This window comes from Polistes fuscatus, unplaced genomic scaffold, assembly GCF_010416935.1.
Source record: "Polistes fuscatus isolate 324 unplaced genomic scaffold, CU_Pfus_HIC Scaffold10, whole genome shotgun sequence".
Lineage (NCBI taxonomy): Eukaryota > Metazoa > Arthropoda > Insecta > Hymenoptera > Vespidae > Polistes > Polistes fuscatus.
The window spans coordinates 3,583,133-3,607,055 of record NW_025112998.1 but is presented as its reverse complement, the minus strand read 5'-3'; the positions used below and the strand labels follow the sequence as shown (position 1 = coordinate 3,607,055).

Here is a 23,923-nt window from a genome sequence, read left to right as displayed (position 1 = left end):
TCCACACCCACACACACACACACACACATACAAAATCATTTTTAGATTCCCGTCTCTACTTTCCTATGTGTAAGCTCAAACTCGATCGTTTAGCCTCGAGCAAAAGATCGTTTCACGACAACCCAACTAAATTCCTGCATTCTAACTCTTCCTTCTTTCCTTCTTTCTTTTCCTAAACCATTATACGTGTCCTCGGGATGAGAAAATCGAATGGAGAGAGACGCCCTCGAAGTCGTTTGCTAACTTATTGTTAGAAGGAGAGAAAAAGTGATATAACCGTAGGACTTTGGCAGACGTTACGTCGATAAGGAAGATTACGACCTTACCAACCGAACGAAACTTCTACTTATACTTTTTTCTCATTTTTCCTTTTTCTCCTACCTTTTTCCTTCTTTTTCTCTTTATCTCTCTCTCTCTCTCTCTTTCCTTCAACGATTATATTTCCTATCAACGTTTATTTCTCAACATTCGCCTAAGAAAAAAGAAAAGAAATAATAAATTAGCCAATCTTCTGGAAAAATAAATCGTTCCTGCTTTATTATTTTATAAAGAAAAAAAGTAAAAATGAAATAAAAAGGATTACAAGGATTCTACACATTTTTCCTTTCCCTTTCTCTCTTCTTTATTTTTGTTCTTAAGTATCGTCGGTCCCAACCCCCCGTCTCGTCCCTAAGGCCGGTGAATTTAAAAGAGAACAAAAAAATGACGGTATAAGGCGGTATTCGTATTATAAATAATAAAAGAAAAAAGGAGTATGCTAAGAATTAATAAAGACGATGGTTGTTGTCGTGTAGTTGTTGGTATGAGATAAATAAGTCACCCTGTAGATTTCGTCGGGGAGACGAGACGATTTACGGTGGTCAGGTCTCGCGAACATTAATACACGGCACGACGCTTACGTCATGAAATTACGAAAACTTGGGAAGCGACGTGCTGGAATAGAACGTGCAAGAAGGAGTTGGAGTGAGAGAGGGAGATATAGCGAGGGGTTGGTTTTACTCGGAGGTAGAAACGTCACTCGACGGCACGTCTGCTCGAGGCGGAACGAAGCAAGTGTCGATTCGAATCTCCGATATCCGGCTTGGCACGTAGCTACATAACCATTGGGATGAACAAAAAGAGAGATAGGGAAAGAGAGAGAGGGAGAGAAACAGGGGGCGGGTTGGTTTGGATAGGAGGTGGGAGGGAGGTAGGGGAGAAAGATAGATAGAGCGTGTTGCTACTTATGGCCGTTATATCAGCACTGCTGGTTTCCGAATCGGCTGAATAGCTTGCAACACGACAAGCCGGAAGAATTTTCTGTGGACCTGTTGGTGCTTGATATACTACCGTATTGTTCCCTTATTAACGTCTACTCAATAATACCGCAAGAATGATAAATACTCATCTATTTTGATACATATGTATGTATTATACCTTTTGATCTAAATTTACATGAGCTTATATGTATGTTCAATTATAGAAATGTATTACATCAAAATTGAATAATTATTGGGATTCGCTAACAAGAGTCATTGTAGGAATCTTTTGTGTTAGTGTAACTGTTTGTCTGTAAATTAACAGTATTTGTTTGATTTTTGTTTCTTTATCTTGGAGGCAGGGGGGAAAGGAAATTGTTTAAAATACTTTTTTACACGATACTAAAATTATTCTTAACGAAGTATTGAATATTTTTTAGGCTACTTATAGATAATCTAATACGTATTAATAATTAAAGTTTATAAATTACTATCGACTTATCGATCTTTTATATATAAATTATTAAAAATTGTTTCGAACCTTGTGTTTTTGTATAAACTACTGAAATAGTATCACTCGTGGTTTAGTTATATTACTGTGAAAAAATTAAAAAACGCGGTGAGACGTCATAACAGGAAATTATTAGTTAAGGTATTAAGATCGAAATTGATATGATCGATGCACGTATGTAACAGGATGCACATTTAACGGAAGAACGGATGTGGAAGGAAGGAAAGTCGATAATTATGTAAATAAGGGAAGTAAGTAAACTACGGAGAAAGAGACATAGACAGAGAATAAGGGAGAGAGAGAGAGAGAGAAAGAGAAAGGAATATACTAGGATAGGGCTTGTACCATGCGTTCGATAAACTTCACCTGGCTTGGCCACTTACATTGAGACACTCGTTGCCGTGCAGCTTTCTAATTATTGACAGGAAATTAAACCGTATTACACCGTTCGCTCGTATAGAAACTTCCCTTATTTCTCTCTATCTCTCTCTATCTTCATATCTCTCTATCTTCATCTCTCTCTATCTTCATCTCTCTCACTTACTCTCAAGTTTCACTTACCTTTGACCTCCTCTAGCGATCAACCCCGGACCGATTCACGCACGCTTGCCAACTATCTTCTTCTCTCTCTCTCTCTCTCTTCCTATCTCACTCTATATCTATCTTTCTGTTTAGTAAGTTGGCAAGATCGAAATTCGTGCTTATCCAACTAGATCTAACGCTTCGAAAAGCCGATAGAAACTCTACTACCTATCTCTCTCTCTCTCTTTCTCTCTCTGTGTATCTTTCTCTTCTCTCTCTTTTGCTAATTCTCTTTCTCTTTCTCTTTCTCTTTCTCTCTCTCTCTCTCTCTTTCGAGATACACACCAGTTTCTCCTTTCGCATCTCTACCATCGCGTTATCGTCGTTATCGTTGTCGTCGTTGTCGTCATCGTCGTAGTCTTCGTCTTTCGTGCTATTAATTATCTAACGTACGTAACAACTTCAAGCTTGCTACTCTCGATCCTTATCCCCCAGTTGAAACACTGTGAACTTATCCCTTGCTTCTACTAATACACCTGAAGAGATTTTCTAGCATTACAAAATTTACTACGATAATTGTATTTAAAATGTAACTTTTCAAAATGACGGCACGAACTTTTCGAAACAATTTGCATGTAGTTCTTTCTTTATCTTTTCTGTATTCCAATAGTTGCTGAATCGTACAAGTTTTGTCAAATATTAACAGTAATGATCTTAACTTCTTCTTCTTCTTCTTCTTCTTCTCTATGTTTCTAGGAATTTTAAATATAATTATTGTATTTATTAAGAAGACAGAACTTCAAGATGGCGATGCGGTAACCTTACACTTGTATACAAGAACTTCTTCTCTTTGTTAAAGTATTTTAATGATTGTAAAATTATAAAAATCGTGTAACAAATAATAAATAATGATTCTAGCATAGTTCCTTTTTTGTTTGAATTTTTAGTTAAATAATGGCAGATTAATGGAAGATTGAATTTCAAGAAATTTCAAGATGGCGTGATGGACATTACAGAAAAGTTCGAAGTTAAAATCACGATTGTCAAATTTTATTAGAAAATAAAAAACAATACAATCGTAGCCTACTTTATTTTCCTTCTTGATTGAAATTTTTTTCACTCAAATTACTTTCATATCTCATTGATCTCCGAGTAAATAATCGGACATGATTTATTTACGTCGGTGAAGAACGAAATTACGCTTGTGTGTCGACAGTATTTGACAATGTAAACTAGCTTCGTAGGGATCGATATCGGGAAACGAACGTGCCGCGTGCAAAGAGAGAAAGACAGAGGGAGAGAAGGAGAGAGAATCGTCAAATTAACGGTATTTTAATGCCAATCGTTTAACCGAATTAACAGCCGAATAGTCAGAAGTACGAGATTAAAGTGAAAAAAGAGAGATTGCTTTCGGATATTTTGTGAACATTGATAAGCTTATTGAAATCGTCGTTTTAAGGGGTTATACCTAGTTGTGAGGCCAAAAAAGGCGTCTTTTTACGAACATTCTCTGGAAAGGCGTTCTACTTGAATAATACAAGAAATATTAATACATTTAGAGGCGTTTCGGAACTTTATATTGACACTTTTTATTTAAAAAAATATTTTCAGAAAATATACTCAAATATATGTACGTTTCGAAAATACAAAAAAAACATCAATTTTTTAAAATTTCTGATTAGGTATAACCCCTTAAATATAATTACAATATTCCATTGTTATTTCGTTGTTTAAAAAAATAAAATCCCGATAAATGTTTGGTGGAAAGTTCATTTTAAAAATGGTACATCGAAAGTAACAAATTACTACTCGGGAGATAGTTCGATAAAACTTATTGAATGTCGTTAGTTTTCTTTCTATATCTGAAAAAGAAAAAATCCTTTAGAAAGTGGTAAAAAATTAACTTTAAAAATGGTATCGCCCATCGAAGATAAATTTATACTTCCAGGGATATCTTCTATCCATAGATACATACATACGAACGCACAACAGCTATTAATCTTCAATCGATTCTAGGGAAAATGGCGGAGTACTTTAGATTGCACGCAAATCGGTTACCTTATTAATCGCTTGCATCTAGGACTGATCGAAGCGAACTACTGTAAAGGATAAAGCAGACATTGTATCTTCCTGAATTTATGAGCCAATACCACTGACCGAACTAATTTATCGAATAATCTCTGAACTCTACGTACATCTGTACTTATATGCATAACAATGTATATACGTAGGGTGGATCAAAAATTTCTTGAATAATAATCATATAAACTTAATAAAAATTAATCTATAAATGGTGTCTCGAAAAAGAATAATTGATTTTTTAAATTACCGAACAATTGTTGACGAACTTTATCTAATAAAATCAATGAAATGTATACAGCAAATGTCGAGCACCGCCATTTTGCAAATTTATTTTCTTAAGAAATAGATCAAGAATATCCAAAAGAGAAGATAATTCTTTCAAGCAAACAATTTCATGTACACGCATGTGTAATATTACGAAGAAATATTTATTTTATTTACAAGATTTCTAAGCTTTTTATTGACACTTAATACAATTGTCTGTCCATCGTACCTGCTATCGCTGAAGATAAAAATATCTTACTCATCGTATCAATTATAAGTTTGTTCAATTTTCACTTTTACGTAAATACATGTATGTGTCTATAGATATGTAGCAAATGAATTCCAAACAGTATAAATCCATGACGGCGAGGAAACTGTTACGAACGGTTTAAACATATTTCTTTGCTGTCTCGGGTAATTAGCACTGACGACACAACACGTGAAATGTAAACCAGTACATACCACAGAGGAAGGACGATTAACTAACACATAGGAAGGGGGGGGAGAGAAAGAGAGATAAAGAGACTCACGAATTCAAGCAAATTCGTCATTCTCTTTGTGAACCTAACCTCAAAATATATGTATATCAGCTTATAACAAAACACGCATACAGGATGTGCCAAAAATCCTTGAATGATCTTACAAAATCAATTATCTTTCTTTTCGTAACTTCTTCATAGAAAAATGTTATTTTTTAAAATTATAAAACAAAATGTCACTAGAAACTTTGAACTCCCCCAATTTTGAGATTACCAAAAAATATACATGTATTATTGTATTTAACATACTTTTTTCCTTATCATTTTTGTAGATATCAGCGTAACCAACATTTAATGATATTGTGATAACGTTTATGAAAGAAACAATTAGAAGTTAGTTTTGAAATTCAATAATACGTAGAAACTCGAAACGAAGACTTTCAGAGTGTCTAAAACACACTGAGATTAACGGGAAGCATCAGTTCGAATTATAAAAAGTTTGTGGAAAGAAGAAACTCTAGCGTTGGTATACTTTTCTTCTCTTCGAACTTGTACTTACTTACTTACGTAAAACTCTGCGAGGGTATTGTTACGCGCGCGTAAATTCAATTTCGTCAGGAAGACGATGACGAAGACAACGACGACGAGGATGGCGTCGCGACAGCAACATGGCCGATATTAGATACGCCAAGATATTGCTCTCTCACGGTTTTATTTATTATACTTTTCAAGTCGATTATTATTACAAACTTCTTTCTCATTTCTATGATTTCAATTAAATGCAAAATAAGAGAGAGAGAGAGGATGAACACTTTTTTATTATTTAATATTATTTCTTTGTTTTTTCTAATTTAATTCCAAATACAAGCAAACGTTTCTCTTTTGTTTTTTTTCTTTTCATAAACTTTAAGTTTCGTTTTATAAAAAATTATATTTTTAGAAACATTGTTCAATGCATTTAATTTTTCACAGTTCGTTCAACTTCAAAGATATTTGTAAAAACTTGAATGCATTTAGGAAAACTGACCTAACCTCAAAACTTCGACGTCACGTTGTATAGATACATCTTACCCTGTGTTTCCTAGATCTTTTTATTTCATGAGAACTTATATAGGATGAGCGATTTGAGTGTCCAAAGCCGGGTATGTCTTAACGCGTTGCAAAAGTGACGCTTCGAAAGTGGAGCAATGTTTTTTCCTTTTCTTTCTATCTATCTCTCTTTCTTGCTGCAAAACTATCAAAAAGTATTGGTTGATCTAACGATTACTAACAAAAAAATATACAGATTCGATAGAAAAAAAATTACAATCAAAATAAATTTGCAATTCTATAGACGAACAAAATATGAAGATTAAGCATCAAAATAAAAAACTAAAGGTTTGAAATTGAAGATTTCTGATTAAATTTCGATTAGGCATTAATATTTTATTGACCAATGTGAAAAATCAGAGTTTCGGTAATATCAAAGTAAGAAATTCGAGAAAAGAAATAAATTCACGCAAGATTTTGTATGGGTTACACGTTTCCATCCCAAAATGTTACACAAGAGACAATTTTGCGACAGATACCCTTCTATATCTCAGTTACCTTACTAGGAAGACTAGAGAAAAGAGAGGTTAGGTCTGGGAGATAATCTAATTGTAGGGGAACACGGAGGCACGTTGAGATCGTTATACGTTTCTCTCTGGCTACTCGGGAAGCCGCAGACTCCGACCGATTTGTAAAATTCAATATGGCGCGTGCGTATGTCGTGATATCCTTTAAGGTAATTATTGTTTAGAAAGGATTATAATCAAAATGACGATTTCCATTTAGCGCATACATAGCGTACGTCTAAAAGTTCTTAGTTATGAACCTCTCCAAATTTTTGAATGATTATTTTTATAAACTTTTGTAAACAAATCGAGTGATGCCACATAATAATGAATTATGATACAATAATAGAATAGAAGTATAACAAAACTTTTTAACAATCTACAAAATATGAAATGTTTAATAACGTTTCGTAAAAGTTCAACAAATTTGTTGAAATTACCTAAGAACTTTTGACCAACCCTGTACGTGTTTTTAGATTTTTCTCATACGAATACACACGGTGGCAATGTAAAAGAGAATACAGTTGAACTAAAAAACAGTCGAAAAAAAGTGACGTATATGTGTGTAGGATGGTTCACAGTAGGCTGCCAGTAAAGAGAAGAAAAACTTTTCGAGCTTCTCCATCTTTCGTATCTTTTCAACGAGCGCCATTCCGTCCTCCCACCAATCCCAAGCCATTCCCGTTCCAATTTCAACGAAAGAAAATGTTTTCCTTCTGCCGTGCGAAAGAAGATAACCGAGAAAATGGCAAAGATGTTCTCGCCATTGCGAAGAGATGTCGGTCAAAAATTTTTCTCAATCTTCTCTTTTCTTTTCTTCTCTTCCTTATCTCTTTCTTTCTTTATTCCTTTCTTTCACCCATTCAAATTATACGCATTTACTTACATCAACGCAATATTCCAATATATCATCGTTTTACAATTTTGAATTAAAAAAAAAAAAAAGAAAAATAAGAAAAAGTCCTAAGAAAAACAGAGGGAAAAATTTTATCTCATTTATTTCCAGAGTCATCCAGTATATACGTGCACAATATTGAATTATGTTATTTATTTTTTTATTCCCTCCCTTTGTATTTTTTCTCTTTCCTTACTTTTTCTTATTTAATTCTTTTCATTTCTTTTCTTTTTTTATCGAAGTCAAAAGCGCGAAACAATGTTTTGGACTTTCTTCGAAAGACATTAAATATTCACAATCTTATTTTTTTTTTTTTACTCTACAGAAAAATACCATCGTGGGAACTTATAATGGCGTTGGAAATTAGAATTCGAGTTATGTTCTTTTTCGCTTTTCACTACTACTTTTTTTTCTCTTTCTCAGAGAAAACTTTTTCGTCCTTACCACCGTAACATTATTCAGATGCGTCTTCGATTACGCTCGCGAGTTTCTTCTTCAAAGAATTTGAGAAATCTGATCGTCGACCGTTTGCATCATCCCTTCCTTCAATTTCAACTCGTCCTTCGCCGCCGGCAACATCCCTTTCCTTTCTACGTAACCGCTAAAATATTCTCGTCATTTTTTACATCTCGAAATTCAAAAGATTATCCTACAAATGCGTCATATTTGAATTTTATAGAATTTTCAATACGAAAAAATATAATATTTCTTTTATATCGAATAAACTAACCTAACATCTAACCTAACATATTGAATTTTCAATAATTTTCATTTCTTCCCGTACGAACTAACCAACAAAAATTCCCTCCCCATACGCCATATTGAATTTCTTAGAATTTTAAATACCAAAAAAACAAAAGAAAGAAAACATTTCTAATATGATAATAATTTAACCTGAAACAATAATCCTATCCAGCCAAGTTTTGTGTTCTTATGAAAATGTTTAGATTGTTTGGTATGATTTCAATTCACAAATTCTTCAATATGATTTCCTCGAATACTTTTACAACCCTGACTGGTGATCGTAACTTATGCGTTAGAACAGTAGTCGAAATATTTCCACTTTAAATTTTACCTACTTCTGTCTCTCCTTCTCTTTCTATTCTTCATTCTCTTCCTTCACTCTCCACCCTCTACCCCCAACTACCATCACTGCTACTGCTACATGGTTCACCCTCTCTCTCTTTCTCTTTCGAACACAAGTAGTATCTTCATGCTTCTAAAGAATCTCTCATGTCTTCAAAGACGGCGAAGATGTGCCGGTAGTTCTGCTGTATCAAAGAACGAAAAAGAGAAAGAAAGAAAGAAAGAGAGAATGACTAACTTTTTAGAGAAACGACTTTCGTGTAATAGCTGTAATACATTTTTCATGGAAGGCTGGTTTTCTCAAAAAAAAAGGGGGAGAGATTTGAGAGAGAAAAGTATAAGAAAACAAACAAAATCCAATAAATAGGTATATCTTATTTCGATCATCTTGATCACTATGAATAAATAGTTGACCGATTATTTCTATACTCCCACGTTATGCGCAAATTATCTAATTAATTAAATATACAATCAAAAACCCGTTTCTACATTTTACGAAGTCCCAGAAAATGAATAACGTTTATGGAAATTTGATAAATGGAGAAGAATATTTTTGTTAAATTAATTAATTAATTAATAAAATATATATAATATATATTTTTGCACATTAATATTCGAAAGAAGTTAATTGATTTTCTTTTCTCAATTTTTTGAATGTAATTGTATACTACAATTGCCTAGTTACTGTAGTATTGTTTATTACGTTAGATAATGTTCATTTAGTAGTAACATAAAGATATGATTTTCTTCTAATATTGTTCTTCTTCCTTTTTTGTTTATCGACGAAAATATTCTGGTCGAAAGATTTTCCACAGTACGATCAATATTAAAGAAGAAGATGAGATGTGGTTCCTTTTGTAAGTCGGCACAATACGATATTACGACGTGAGGGAAATGTAGCGACAACGAATTGCAATTGTCGTCGTAGTGTTGTCCACATAGTGGGTGGTTCATGTATAATTGTGTGTGTGCGTGTGTGTAGGATCGCGTTGGCTTTGACTCTCTACGCTTTTATTGTGTATGTTACTCTCTTTTGTTACCTAACCACGTTCGCACGCCATTCTTGCTTCGTAATTTTGTTGAGTCCCCTATGAAAGAAGGTATGTGCTACGCTTGAAGACAATAGAAAGCAAACGTAAGCTTCGAAATGAACGAAACGGAAATATTATAAAACCAGGAAACCAGAAAAAATTCGATATAATTATAGTAATTTATGGGGTAAAACAGTAATAAATAAATATATGAAAAAGTTACTAACCAGACTTGTAAAAAGAAAATCAAATATATCAAATTGTAAGCAAAGAATGAGCTAAAAATTCCTAAATGTGTTAAAATATTTTTAAATCAATTGACATTCTTCTTTCCGAAAACTTTTAAATTTGTAGGGAGACTCGTAATAGTAAATCCTATAATTTTACAATTTGGAAAAATAAGTTAACGTAAAATATTTGAGAAATAAAAAATGAGTAATTGGTTCGTAAAATAATCTTGGAACTTTTGGCCAGGCTAAAAACTTTCGACCTGCTCTGTATGGCATTTAAATTAAGAGACGTATGTAGTTTACGACCGTATATCCCAACAAATTGTTTTATCGATATTATGTTGGAGGGCTCGTGTGTCGAAAGCGTACCACCACAATTCAAAACTAGACGATCTTAGTCTGCGTAAAACAATATTATTGACGATAACGCGAACTGGCACGGGAATGGCACGGAAATGACTCCGGCCATTTTGAATTAGCCGAGTTTCTAATCTGAAAAAATTCTATTACATTCGAATTTGTTTAAAAAAAAAGTATTACAGGCCGTACGCGAGTTGTACATTAATTAATTGAATGAAAAAAACGAGAGAGAGAGAGAGAGATAGTACAAGTGAAAAAGCGTAAAAATGTTTCACGCTTTTAACAAATAATATTTTCAACAAATTAAACAAAAATATATTATATTTTACAACAAAATAAATTATAACCAATTTTTCCTCCGAAGTTAATTCATTTCTCCTTTTCTTTCTTTCTTTTTTTCTCGTCGTTTCTCGCCAAAGTAATTTCTTTTTTTCTCGTTTCGCGTGCACACCACGCCATACACCCACACGTGTTTTATACGAGAGAAAACGGGAACCACAAATTTCTAATTGTAATTTTAAAAAATCAATTAATCTTTTTTCTAAACTACTCAAAAGCTCGTAATTAATTATGCCAGTAATTTTACAATTTAAATCTTGCAATTTGACGATCCGAACAAAAATGTCGGAAATAAGTAAAAAAAATCCTTAAGAAACTTTTGTTACACTAGGTATGAGGATTTACTTTTGAACGTAAATCTCAAAGTATAGTAGAATAGAAGTTAGTACATTTTTACGACTAGCAGAGGCAGAGCTAATACGTTCTCGTTCGTCATTTCGAGTTAGAGTGCACAGGTGCGTTTGAAAAAGTATGGCTAGTACGTGGTACGCGAAGACGAGCCTCTTTTAAAAGAGCCTTTCTAGATCCTAATGGGTACTTGACTAGTCAGCCCGATATCAGAAGCGATAAGGACCGATTTAAGAATGGCGATAAAACGTGCTTGGCTCTTCTCTTTTTCTCTCATTTTCTCTCTTGTCTATATCTCTGTCTCGGTCTTTCTCACACTCTTTTTGTTTCCTTTATCAAGAGCCCTTTTGCGACCCTAACAAAGCTGTTATCATGCTCCCAACACTCTTTACTATTCTAATCACTACCTATAATAACAACGTTTATTTTATTTAATTATTAAATCATCTTTACACTAAAGACTATAACTGGAATTAACACATCGACTTATTTTAATTCAAATTGATCCGACTAATTCATTGATAAGTAATAATCGAGCGAACAACAACAAAATTCCTAGGCTTATAACGAAAAAAGAAAAAAAAAGAAAAAAAAAGAAAAAAGTAGAATATACATTTATTGTTTTCTTTTTTCTAGAAACGATTTGTCAAATCAGTAAACGAGAATGTCCGCGTTAATTCGTCGGGTGGGAATAAGATATATATCTCGAGACGTGTACGATTTAATTCAGTTCCCAGATCCGGAAAGCAATTTAGGGCAATAATCCTTGAATCCAGGACGAGAAAGAGAAAGTGAGATAGAGCTATTTGCTACGCTGCCAAAAATACTTATCTAATTGCTGCACATCGTTACGAATGCGTCCAACTTGACGAATGAACTCATTTATTTCTTTCCTTTTTTTTTTTGCTCTCGTTGTTGCGTTAAGTTTATTAATATTAATAATACTATTATTCATAAATTGATAAATAACCAACAAATTACGTAAAAACAAAATCTAGTGACATATATATATATATCATTATATGTCACTAGATTTAGGGAAAATAAAAGTTTTTAGGGAAAATAAAAAGTAACGAATAAAATATGTTAAATTAAAGTAATAATAATAATAATAATAATAATAATAATAATAATAATAATAGTAATAGTAATAATAATAATAAAAAGAGAAGAACAAGTTTTATAGAAGAAAAGTTAATGGCCCTTCTCGGAGAAAAATAAAGAAAGAGAGAAAAAGAGGGAGAAAGAGTAGACAGCATCAAGCTCGTTCACTTTGTGCTCGTTGGCTATTTGGTCCGGTACTTTTAGCAAAGCCACGGCAACTAGTAGTAGCCATGGATAGGTAGTATTCCCTCTGGCAACGTAAGCGTACTTTGTCACCTGCTTAAAGAATCCTTTTATTGCACCTACATGCTCTCTCACTACACCATACGATTTTTCAACGTTAAAATATCGCCTAGTTCCACTTCGAACGAGCTAACGTATCCACCGAATGAACGTTCCGCCATATTGTTCTGATGATCGTTTGGGCTTTCGAGAAATTCTTACAACAATTACTTTATCTCTATTCAACTTTGTAACATTATTTATTTTGTTATTATTGTACTAATAATAATAATAATAATAATAATAATAATAATAATAATAATAAATATATGTACGTATAAAATAATTGATAATTAAAATAATTGTAATAATAAAAACTCTCTCTCTTTCTCGTTTTTAATTAACAAAGAACAAATAGAGATGCAACGATAATTAAGATTAAAATCAAATAATTTAACTGTCTTCGTAAACATTTGCCGATATTTTCAAACGTTTTTCTAACTTTTACTAATGTTTTATTTTAATTGCAAATTCTTCGAATGTTAAAATTAAATAAACACCTTTATAAATCGATTCCAATCTTTGGAATAAAAAATTCTTAACCCCCTAAAGACAACAACCTTATGTTAATTTACACGAGAATCGAGAAGAGCCTACGTTTTTTTTCCACATTCTTTTTTATTTTGCTTCTTTATTTTTTGTTAAACTTTCTTCATTCGCTCTATCTTCTCGTGTAAGTCACGTGACGAAGTTTTGCAGTGTTACCAGTAATTTTATGATGTACGAGTATGAGGAGAAAGAAGAACAAGAACAAGAACAAGAACAAGAACTAGAAAAAAGAAACTAACCACCGTATCGTTTCACTGCTAGGAAGAAGAAAAAGGAGAGAGAGAATGGAAGGGAAAAGAGACGGAGGAGGGAAATAATATTAGTTCAAAAAATGGTACAAACAGAAAACGTCGAGGAGAGAAAAACTTAATAAAATGCATTTTGCATCGTAAGAAAAACGGCCGCATGAAATGCAAATGTGGCTTTAATCGAATTCCTCTTCGACCCATTCGTGAGAGCTCTCGAAAAAGAATGAGAGAGATAGAGATATAGAAATACAGGGTGGGCCAAAAGTTCCAACCTGATTTTTCTTTTTTTTTTTTTTTCAAATCAATTACTACATTTTTTTTTCTTTTTTTTGAACTTTACAAGCTTGCGATTGAAGACGTAATTTTACGAGCTAAGCTTTAGAAATTTTACGATCTGAACGGGAAAAAAGAAATACCTTAAAATATCTCAAAAAAAAAAAGCGATCGATCTTTCAATTAATCTAGTGACTTTTGACCTATCTAGGAACATTGTGTTCACCCTATAAAATTATAAAATCTGTATAAGTAAAATAAATGAAAAAAAAAGAATTTAGAAAAAAAAAGGAAAAAAAAGAATAGGAAAACGAAGAGAGAAATGACCGATAGACGCAAAGGTCAAAGAGTCACGCGTTTTCGACTGGTCGCAATTTCAATTCTCATTTCTTTTTTCTATCTATCGTTTTATCCATCCATCCATCCATCGATCTATCTATCTATCTTTCTTTCTATCTATCTATCTATCTATATACCTATCTATCTATGTGAATATTTGTTTTGTTTAGCTTATAATCATATTAGCTCGAACGAAATTCAACGAAGCAAGCAACTCGTTCTATTTTTTCTCTCTCTCTTCGTTTTAATTTTGTTATATAGGTATAGATTCTATATTGTTGGAACTTTTCTTACAAACATCGAAAATAAATGAAAGGTAATAAAAAATTATTAAATAAATTCAGGTCGCAATAATTGTATAACTACGTCGATCTCAAATGGTACTCAATAACAATCGATCCTTCAAATACAGTCGAAATAAAAATTATTATTACTAACATAGAATTGATTTAATTCGGTGTAACCTGTTTGCAAAATGAAAGTTTAATTTTCGTCGAGCGCGGAAAAAGGTGAAAGAATTTATTCGTAAGTATTTCGACTTTTTATCTCGAATTAAATCATAATTTTGTAATATTGTCATAACAATTTCGAATACAAAAAGAAAAATTAATCTACCAAAAAACAGGATGAGCTAAAAATTAGTAGACGAATCAAAACGGTTCCTAAAATTGTAATTTCACAAGCTGTGGGGAAAAAAGAAAAACCAAATTTAGTCTAATTAATTTGTAAAATCAGTAAAGATTGATCGATCCACCACGTATTTCAATTTCTAAATGTAATACTTCTATAAATAATAATTTGATTCTCGTTTCAGTTTGAGACACATTAAAGAAATACAAAAAAATGAATATTAATTTATTACAAATATTATAATATAGTGTATATATAATATTATATTCTAAATATCAATTTCTAAATAATTCTATGTATTCAATTAAATAATAAACATATTTCCTAGTAAAAACATACCGTGAAAAAATATTTGTACGGGATACTAACCAGGAAATATCTTTCTTGTCTGCTTAATATTTACTCGAACTACTACCAGCCTTATCTCAGCGTCGAGTTTTCTTACGTAATAAGTCGAAAACAAAAGAAAACTTGAGGAAAAGAGTAAAAGGAATGGAGAAACTCTTCTTCCTCTTCCTCTTCCTTTTCCACCTCCACCTCTTTCTTGTCGTCGTTGTCGTTGTCGTTGTCGTTGTCGTTGTCATTGTCGTTGTCGTTGTCGTTGTCCCAGGGCTTTCTAATTACAACTGGGGCTCCTACGGCGCTAATAAAGTGAATTTCAACGTTTGTTTTTCCACGTGTAAGCCGTAGTAGTAGACAGTAGTCAGCCAAACGAGTCTTGGATATCGACCTCACTTGCAAGAACTTAAAAAACAACCAACAGATCCGACCATCTTTTCCTTTGAGGATACATTTACGATACGACTATCATTTCTAATGTAATTTTTACTACTTAAATCGAAACATTTAATATTTCTACCCGTAAATTAAAATAATACACGGACATATATTTGTGACTCGGTCGAAAAATTTTCAATCTAATATAAAAACTCAATTTTATTTTTCCACATAGTCTCGAAACTTTCCAACCCACCCTCGTATTATATGTATGCCAATAATTCTGAAAATAAACTAATAAGCTCCAAAATTAAACAAATTGATTTTATAATACGAATCATTTTTATCTACAAGTAAATCATAAAATCAAATTAATTTTTTTCTATTTGTTGATTTAATACACTTTCATAATTATTAGTACATATAAACAAAATATATGTTAAAATTTTCTTCTTTTTCCTCTTTAAAAACGATTGGACATTTTATTAACGCGAAATAGATTCGAAAGATAAAGGAAAAATAAAATGTTTGCTATCCTAGACATCCGAAATATTTCGAAGACTATTCTTCTTTCAAATTTGTCGTTTTAAATCTGCATTATATGCACACGCATATATAACAATATTCCTTAATCATTAAATATATAAGCAAATAAAATAAGTAAAAAAGGGCTAGGACGACATATTCATTTGTAATAACAAAATATTAGATAAACTTAACCAAATTTCTGTATAGCTTCCGTTCGCATGTCGTTTTCCAATGAAATATGTAAATAGGAGTAGGAGAAAGAGGGGAACGATGGAAAGTTATAGGAAATAAAAAGGTGGAAATAATAATTTACAATTCCGAGGAATGGAAATTTTAAAACAAAATCAAAAAATAAAATAAAATAAAATTTAAAAACAGAAAATATACAAAACAAGACCCCCAAATCCATTTGTCTTTTACTTCTCTCCGACATTGTTAAAAACATTTTCCTCCATTTAGTTGGAAGTTCTTAAAGAGAGTATTAGCAAAAACCGAAGAGGAAAAGAAAAATAACATTTGTTTGGAGCCGTCACAACTATGGCGATGTTTCGTAAATAATGTTAGAAAACGTTTTTCTACTGGTCAGTAGTTAAACCCCACGTCAAGTCAGGCGCAAGCCGACTTAAGTAGAAAACTCAAACACAAAGAGGCGCCGGAGAAACAGATTATTAAACGGTCACAAAAATGAAATAAAACAACACAACAACTCAATAAAGAAAGTGTTAGAATGTATAAAAATTGATTTTTAAATTAATAAATAATAATGATAATAATAAATAACGAAAAAATTATTTTTCTAAAATACGAAATAGAAATAATACGATCGAGATATATTATAATTTAAATCAAACATTACGTTCACGTTGTTGTCCTTGAAAAAAAATTAAAATAAAAAGAAACTTAAGAAAATGAAATTATCTACTTGCATTTCACGTATTTAGATACGCGATAGACATAAATAATTTAAACATATATAAATAGGTGATAGAACATTTTTCTCGACCTTGAAAACACAAAGAGATATTAAAAGTCTCTTCTTACACAAGAGCTATGTGATATTCAATACGACAACGTTATCGAAAAACGAGCTATCGTTTTTTTTTTTCTAACCTTCGAATCTAGGAGTAAAAAAGAAAAGAATAATTTTCAATCTTCTTCTTTCTCTTTCGTTTTTGTCGAGAAAAAAAAATATATACATATGCACATAAATAACAAAAAGAGAAGAATACCTTGAAGCTATGTACGTAAGTAGTAAACACGTACCTGTACCTGGTCGGGCCGACTCAAGGTCAGGTCACTAGGCCGTGGACACACACGATGTATGCTTTTCTTGCGCTTCTAGTTACGACGATGATAACGGTGATAATGACGAAGACGATGGTGTATCAATACAAATGAGATAACAGGTATGGTAATTGTAGTGGTGGTTCTAATGCTAATATTTTCTTCTTCTTCTTCTTCTTCTTCTCCTTCTTCTTCTTCTTCTTCCTTCTCCACCACCTTCGTTTATACACACTTGTTTTAACTTCAATGTTCGATATTATTTCACTGATAATAACAAAAGAATAAAAGAAAAATTCGTAAATGTAAAAAATCAATGGAGAACATCGTAACTCGAGTGTTCAACTCCTTGGACAAGGGGTAGCGAGAGAAGAACATCGATGAGGTTATGTACGAGAACCTGCTTTTCTCAAAGGGTTGAACTCACTCTGATGAAGATGAGAGTATAAAAAGAAAGAAAAAAAAAGGAAGGAAAAATTTTGTCAACAAACGTTCAACACCACCGTCGTGACACTTAAACAATCTCGTAACACACTGAGAGATGATAAATCTCTTATTTAAAACACGGCCTGGTTTGCTATTAGCGCGATGATAAGCCTTGTCGTGGGTCAAGGACCGAAGGACGAATTTAATACCGGACCGACCAGCTCCGAGCCGCTCGAGCTACGCCGACGTACTGCCGCGGGATCCATTTGTCGCGCGGAGTAACATCCCCACCACTCCTCCGTCGACCGCGCGACACCTCGGAGCATGCACCTCTCCGTCTTACTATCACTCTCACTCCCACCTTTTCCGCTTACCGCACCGTCCTACTACCATCAACCAGCTATCACAGACGAGGCCCGCGCAACGCCACTTCTCTATTTGTGCACATGCGCATTCACATTTTTCCTTATACCAAAGAAATACGAAAAATGACACATTCTTTTTTCTTCTCTCTTTCTTACCGCATTTCTTATTGTTCTTTCGATTCAATAAACTCGAACGATTACACTCGAAATGTTTACTTGTTATTTTCTAATAGCAAAGAGATAAAAAAAACTATTAATACGGTGATATATTTTATTCAAAATAATTCGACCAATCGTAATCGTCCATTATGTTTAACAAATAAAACATCATGAAAAATGATATATCATTTTATATATTTATGCATATCTATAAATACACGTTTTTTATTCGTTTATTATATTGGAATTATTCTCTGAAGTAATGAGTTTTCAGAAATAAAATTTCTTACCATATCGAATTACTTTTTTGATTGGATGTAACCTAAGATATTTCGAAGAGGAATTTCAACATAATATCATATAGATTTTATAAAGGATTAACTGTTGAAATTGATATGATTTCCTCGAAGATTTTATTTTCTAACGGAATTACGATTTCTTAACAATCCGAGAGTAATACACTTGCGTCCACATTCGATGTACATTTAACATCGATACGCGGGAGAAGTGACGCGCGCTACAACGTTTCAACCAATCAGAAGCGAGTTCGTTTTTCAACGAGGATGCGAATCGATAAGCGGTAGCCAACACACGTTAGACGATGAAATACAGCGCCACCAGCATTTCATCCTTCTCTCTTCCTCTCTATCTCATTCTTATTGTATCTCTTTCTCTTACATCAATGGCGGCCGTTTACACCGATCCCCCCACCAAAATGCATTGCGAGACACGTGATCACACATGACGCGTAGCGACACCGTGCGTAAACGCAGCATACGTTTCTACAAGATAAAAAGAGAAAGAAATAGACATGCGTCGTTAGAAATATGACGACATTTCTTCTACATATCTGACGATTCTGTTGTCTGTGTTCATGCGCTAGCTAGCTAGCAGGCTACAAGCAGAAAGGAAGATAGGAACTTAATGACAAATCGATATAATACGAATATACAATATCTACGATTGTTACACCTAACACAACACACCAAGTCAAAACGCAATCTGCGTATTGACCTCTCTCTTTTTATTTCTAACTAGTATAGACGCTATCTTTCTTCATATCAGATATAATAATAATAAAACGTTTAGCAGAATCTAAGATTTATCGTGCGACATGATTTGCCGATTCTCCTGTTTCCCTTTCTATCTATTTGATTAATACATTCTAGTTTCTTTTTCTGCACGCAAAACGGAAGTTTATAGAAACATTTTTTTTTATTTTTTATTTCCCTTTTTTTAGTACTAACATAATAATTGAATCCAAGAGATAGATTATTATCAACCCAACCTTAATTCAAAAGATTTATTCGAATTCTTAATAATAATAATAATTATTATTATTTAATCGACGTATAGAATACTAGTTAGAAGAAATCAATCGCTGGTTCGAAATACCGTCAAAATTTTGGCGCGAAACCGCATCACACCTCTGTACTAACATAAGAGAGAAAAAGTATGTTCTAGGCGGCGCCACATGACTTATCGAAAACAGAAAGGCAAACCGGTCATGGGGGGCTAGTTAACGACTGTACGCCGTGCTTGTGAATACGGTATTTTCTCTGCCAGGCCAAGCCAGGCTAGTTGTGCCCCTTGATATACCATTCGTACACATATATTTATATATACATATAACATAACACACATACACATATTTACATATCATACGGGAATATATACTATAGTACTATACTAACGGAAAAAAGCAGGAACGACGACTTATCGCCTCCGTTTTTTTTCTTCCCTCCCTGCGAGCGTGTGCGTGTGTGTTTTTTTTATATAAGATGGGAGCATATTTAACGAAACCCATTACCAAGAAGATTTCCTCCGACAAAGTTGGGAAAAATGTAGCGTTCGGTGCGAGTTCCATGCAAGGTTGGCGTATCAGTCAAGAGGTAAGGGAAAAGAGAACTCTCTAAAGAATTCTAAAGAACCCGTTGAGAACTGGCTGTTGCAGTTGCACCGTTACTTTCATACTTTTACTTCATTATTATATTAGAATGATTTCGGTTAAGGAATTATCATTAATTCTATCGACCGGTAAAACACCGGTGATGATTTATCATCCAGATATACTATATACTATTATTCTCGATGCCGTTAACTTTTCAAATTTTATTTATCGATATACAACTTATACACACACACACATATATATACATATATGTATATGTATTTATGTATATGTGTGTATATAGCTTTTTTATATTTAAATATAAGTTTAACATACTCGTATGTATATATATATATATATATATACACCTCTCTCTCTCTCTCTCTTTCTCTCTTTCTCTTACTTTCTGACTCTCTGATTATAAACGTTAGCCCGCATTTCATATATATTCGGATATTATTCTAATGAGTTTTGTGCATGTTGTATATTTTCAAATCGTTGAATTGCACATTCACTACTTTGCGTTTTTTACTTTTCATTTTCTTTCCTTTCCCTCCTTTTTCTGTATATTGATTTTATTTATGTTTCTTGGTGTATGTGTGTTTGTGTGTGTTTGTTGTGCGTTTGTTGTGTGTGTATGGTGAATGTATGCTTTAATCCATTATTGTGTATCACAATTATTTTTTTAATTATAATTATACATATATATACATATATATTGTATGTATATGTATGTATGTATGTATGTATATATATATATATATACATTTTTATATATGCCTATACATCAGTTTATGTTTTCAGAAATAATTTTCAGAGCCCTGCATTTTGGTTTCTATATTTGCTTTTTATCAGATCCTTGATGTACTTGTGTTGGAAACATTTTGGTTACCACTCTGTTTCATTAAATTTCATATATTTATTTGGTTTAGTTTACAATGGATTAACAAATGGTTCATAACCTATTATTGTTATTATATGCAATATGTCTGAGATTTTTCTTATTAAACCATGTCAGCATATTCTATGCAAGAGTATAAGAAAAATATATTATATAAACTTAAATCGTTTAAAGCTTTATTCAAAAGTTACAATGCAAATTGATATGGTTTATTTATTTACTCGTAGGATGCCCACAACTGTTGCATAGAGTTTGACAAAGATGTTTCCTTATTCGCTGTATACGATGGCCATGGTGGACATGAGGTAGCAACATATTGCGCTCGTAATCTTCCCAATTTTATTAAAGAAACAGAAGCATATAAAAAAGGTGATATTAGGCAAGCATTGATCGATGCCTTTTTGGGTTTCGATGCTACACTAGCACAGCCCGAAGTAGTTACTGTTCTTAAAGAACTTGCAAATCCATCACCTCCAGGTTGTGAAGAGGATGAATTTAACGACACTGGTGCGTTTTTTATTGCACTAAGTATTTTAATTATGTCAGGTTATACTTTTATATACGTAATGTTGCTCCTCTTGTATCTTCTGAGAAATACTCTATTACAATTATTTAATTATACGAAGAAATATTTAATAAGATTATCTTCACCGCCTATTATCTTACACATAGATGAAGAAGAAAATATTAGCGATCTACATTTAGAAGCTGCAATGCCGGTAGATCAAGTTATAGCAAGTTATCAATCAGAGATATGGAATCTTCAGGCTAATCATTTGGCAAATGAGAAATCTACTAAACTCGCGCGTCCATACGTAATGGTAAGAAAAGGAAAGGATAAAGCTAGTTGTTCGTCATCTGGTGCTGGTTGTTCATCTTCATCATCTGCGTGGAATACAAATGAAGCCGATGTTAGTAGCTCTAGCCAACCATGTCGTTCCTCTACGTCAGTCACAATGAAAAAGAAAGAATCATCTGGGAGTAACGAAGCAGAGCAAGTTCTTGACTCTACCACCAGCAATGGAAATATGCATGCATCTGTACCTGTAGTGTCTACTGCTGATATGGAAACTACTAAATCTGCTGACATGCCGGATAGTTCAGAAGATGTTAAAGAACAAGTATCCAGTCCTGGAAAGTCGGCATGTTCGGTAACAGTTACAAACGAAGTTGAATTAAATGGAGCAAAATCAAAAAGAATAGAAGGTGCGGATAGTAGTAAAGGAGGGGGTGACAATGTATCAAGCAGTTCTTGTACACCCGTAGAAAATGGAGATGCTGGACAGCAAGAAAGAATAAGTAGCAGTGGTCGAAGAAGAGTCCAATCAAGCGAGCTTTACCAAAGTTTTTTAAAGAGAAAAGATGATGAGTTGGAAGGTGATGATGATGATGATGAAAATGATGAAACATTTGATGGAGCCCTTGAAAGGTATAATAACTTAACTTGTTCGCGTCTGGTACTAAACTACTATTTAACTGTAACAAAAACTATCACACGAATAAACTTAAAAGTTATATTGTAAAAAAAATAAAATAAATAAACAAATATTGTGTGTGTGTGTGTAAAAAGTAAAGATTAAAGCATAATGAAATTTCAGTGATGAAGATGATACAGAAGATGTTGATGAAGATGAAAGCGACGAAGACGAAGATAATGAAGATGAGGATGAAGACGAAGATGAAGATGAAGATGAGGACGAAGATGATGAAGATTCTGTACTAAATTTGGAAGAGGTAATATAGTTTGCAAAGTATCATTGCTTTGATAAGGAATAAATTTTGTAACGGAAAATAAAATAATTATCGTATCTCTTATTTTTCCTATATAGCCAGGTGCCGACAGTGGATGTACAGCAGTTGTCGCCATACTCAAAGGAAACGAACTATACGTAGCTAATGCAGGAGATTCTCGATGCGTTTTGTGTAGGGATGGTCAAGCTCTTGAACTCAGTTTAGATCATAAACCAGAAGACGAGCCAGAAATGGAACGTATCATAAAGGCTGGTGGAAAAGTTTCGTTAGACGGCAGAGTGAACGGTGGCCTTAATCTTTCGAGAGCACTTGGAGATCATTCATACAAAAGAAATACAGTTTTACTACCACAGGAACAAATGATATCTGCGCTTCCAGATGTAAGGCATATTACCATTGAACCAGAAAGGGATGAATTCATGATATTGGCTTGTGACGGTATTTGGAATTTTATGTCGAGCCAGGGTGTTGTACAATTTATCAAAACGCGTTTAACCGAAAAGTATGATAACATTTCTAAAATTTGCGAAGAGGTAATTGATTTACATTTAATAATATTTCTTATTTTATTATATGTATTCTAATGATTTCTTTGATCTCTCTTTTGTATTACAGTTATTTGATCATTGTCTTGCACCGGATACTTTCGGCGATGGTACAGGATGTGATAATATGACGGCAGTGATCGTACGATTTAAACCACCATCCTCGAATGTAACGAACGCAACAATAGCCGAAGTTTGTGTAAAAGATAAAAGACCATTGTCACCTTCTAGCCCTAATAAAGAGAGCAACGATTGCTCTACCGAGGAAAATAGAATGCAATCTTGCAAACGTCTTAAAACAGAAGCAGCTATTTAAATTATCAACTAAAACATTGATTTTATAAACTGCTGATCTCCTCTTCTTTCCAAGAGCAGATGGATGAATGTGAAATTCATTTTCAAACAATGTACTGCATTGTAAAACTGTTCATTGAAGATGAATGTATAATCATTAACGTACAGTAACGATTAGTTACTACATAAATGTGTGATGAAGAAAGAGAGTGCGTTAGTATGGTGGCTGTTGGTTATAGACTGAAAGATATTGGAGCACATGAAGATGATACATTGCTTCTTTCTTTTTTACGTTTTATTTACAAAATATTTAACGATCGGAAGTATATGTGAATTCATGTCTGAAAAGGAAAATATAAAAATTTTTCTTGTACTTTTATTTATTTCTTTTTTTTTTATTTTTAGTAAATCAAATAGAACACCAAAATGTTTAAATGTTACTTTCTAAAAGTTACAAATTCGGTTAAATTTCTTTAAAAAGCTAATACACATCATAAATTATATGTAAATGAAGTATAAATCTTAAAACATAATTTTCGTTAAGACAACAATCAAAATATGAAAATCGCAATCATACATCTAATTTCCAAAGTTATGGTTGATTTATTTTAATCTCTCTTTATCTTTATCTCTATCTCTATCTCTCTCTTTCTCTCTCC

At 32.8% G+C, this 23,923-nt stretch overlaps 2 protein-coding genes and 1 long non-coding RNA gene across 3 annotated transcripts in view; 1 reads left to right on the top strand and 2 right to left on the bottom strand.

The window, feature by feature from the left end:
* Nucleotides 1-17,634, bottom strand: part of LOC122523916 (heparan sulfate glucosamine 3-O-sulfotransferase 1) — a 62,404-nt gene extending 44,770 nt beyond the window's left edge. Inside the window, exon 1 of the mRNA XM_043645893.1 lies at nucleotides 16,914-17,634. The gene's annotated coding sequence lies outside the window, so the exon portion shown is untranslated. The remainder of the gene's footprint in view (nucleotides 1-16,913) is intronic.
* Nucleotides 17,635-18,540: 906 nt separating this feature from the next.
* Nucleotides 18,541-19,008, bottom strand: LOC122525882. Its single transcript, XR_006305900.1, has 2 exons — nucleotides 18,868-19,008; nucleotides 18,541-18,663 (listed from the first exon to the last, which is right to left on the bottom strand). It is a non-coding gene; the product is annotated as an uncharacterized LOC122525882 (long non-coding RNA).
* A 373-nt stretch (nucleotides 19,009-19,381) lies between these two features.
* LOC122524848 (probable protein phosphatase CG10417) lies at nucleotides 19,382-23,571 on the top strand. The gene is made up of 6 exons (XM_043647330.1): nucleotides 19,382-19,773; nucleotides 20,901-21,180; nucleotides 21,346-22,102; nucleotides 22,272-22,407; nucleotides 22,503-22,958; nucleotides 23,041-23,571. The coding sequence occupies exons 1-6, from the start codon at nucleotides 19,663-19,665 to the stop codon at nucleotides 23,284-23,286; spliced, it is 1,986 nt and encodes a 661-aa protein (XP_043503265.1). The 5' UTR covers nucleotides 19,382-19,662; the 3' UTR covers nucleotides 23,287-23,571.
* Nucleotides 23,572-23,923: the final 352 nt, after the last annotated feature.

Bases quoted from the DNA above. Each gene is read 5' to 3' on its own strand.
- LOC122524848 (XM_043647330.1), top strand. From the start codon at position 19,663: ATGGGAGCATATTTAACGAAACCCATTACCAAGAAGATTTCCTCCGAC. The intron at 22,103-22,271 runs GTATAATAACTT...ATGAAATTTCAG, and splicing joins TTTGATGGAGCCCTTGAAAG to TGATGAAGATGATACAGAAG. The intron at 22,408-22,502 runs GTAATATAGTTT...TTTCCTATATAG, and splicing joins CTGTACTAAATTTGGAAGAG to CCAGGTGCCGACAGTGGATG.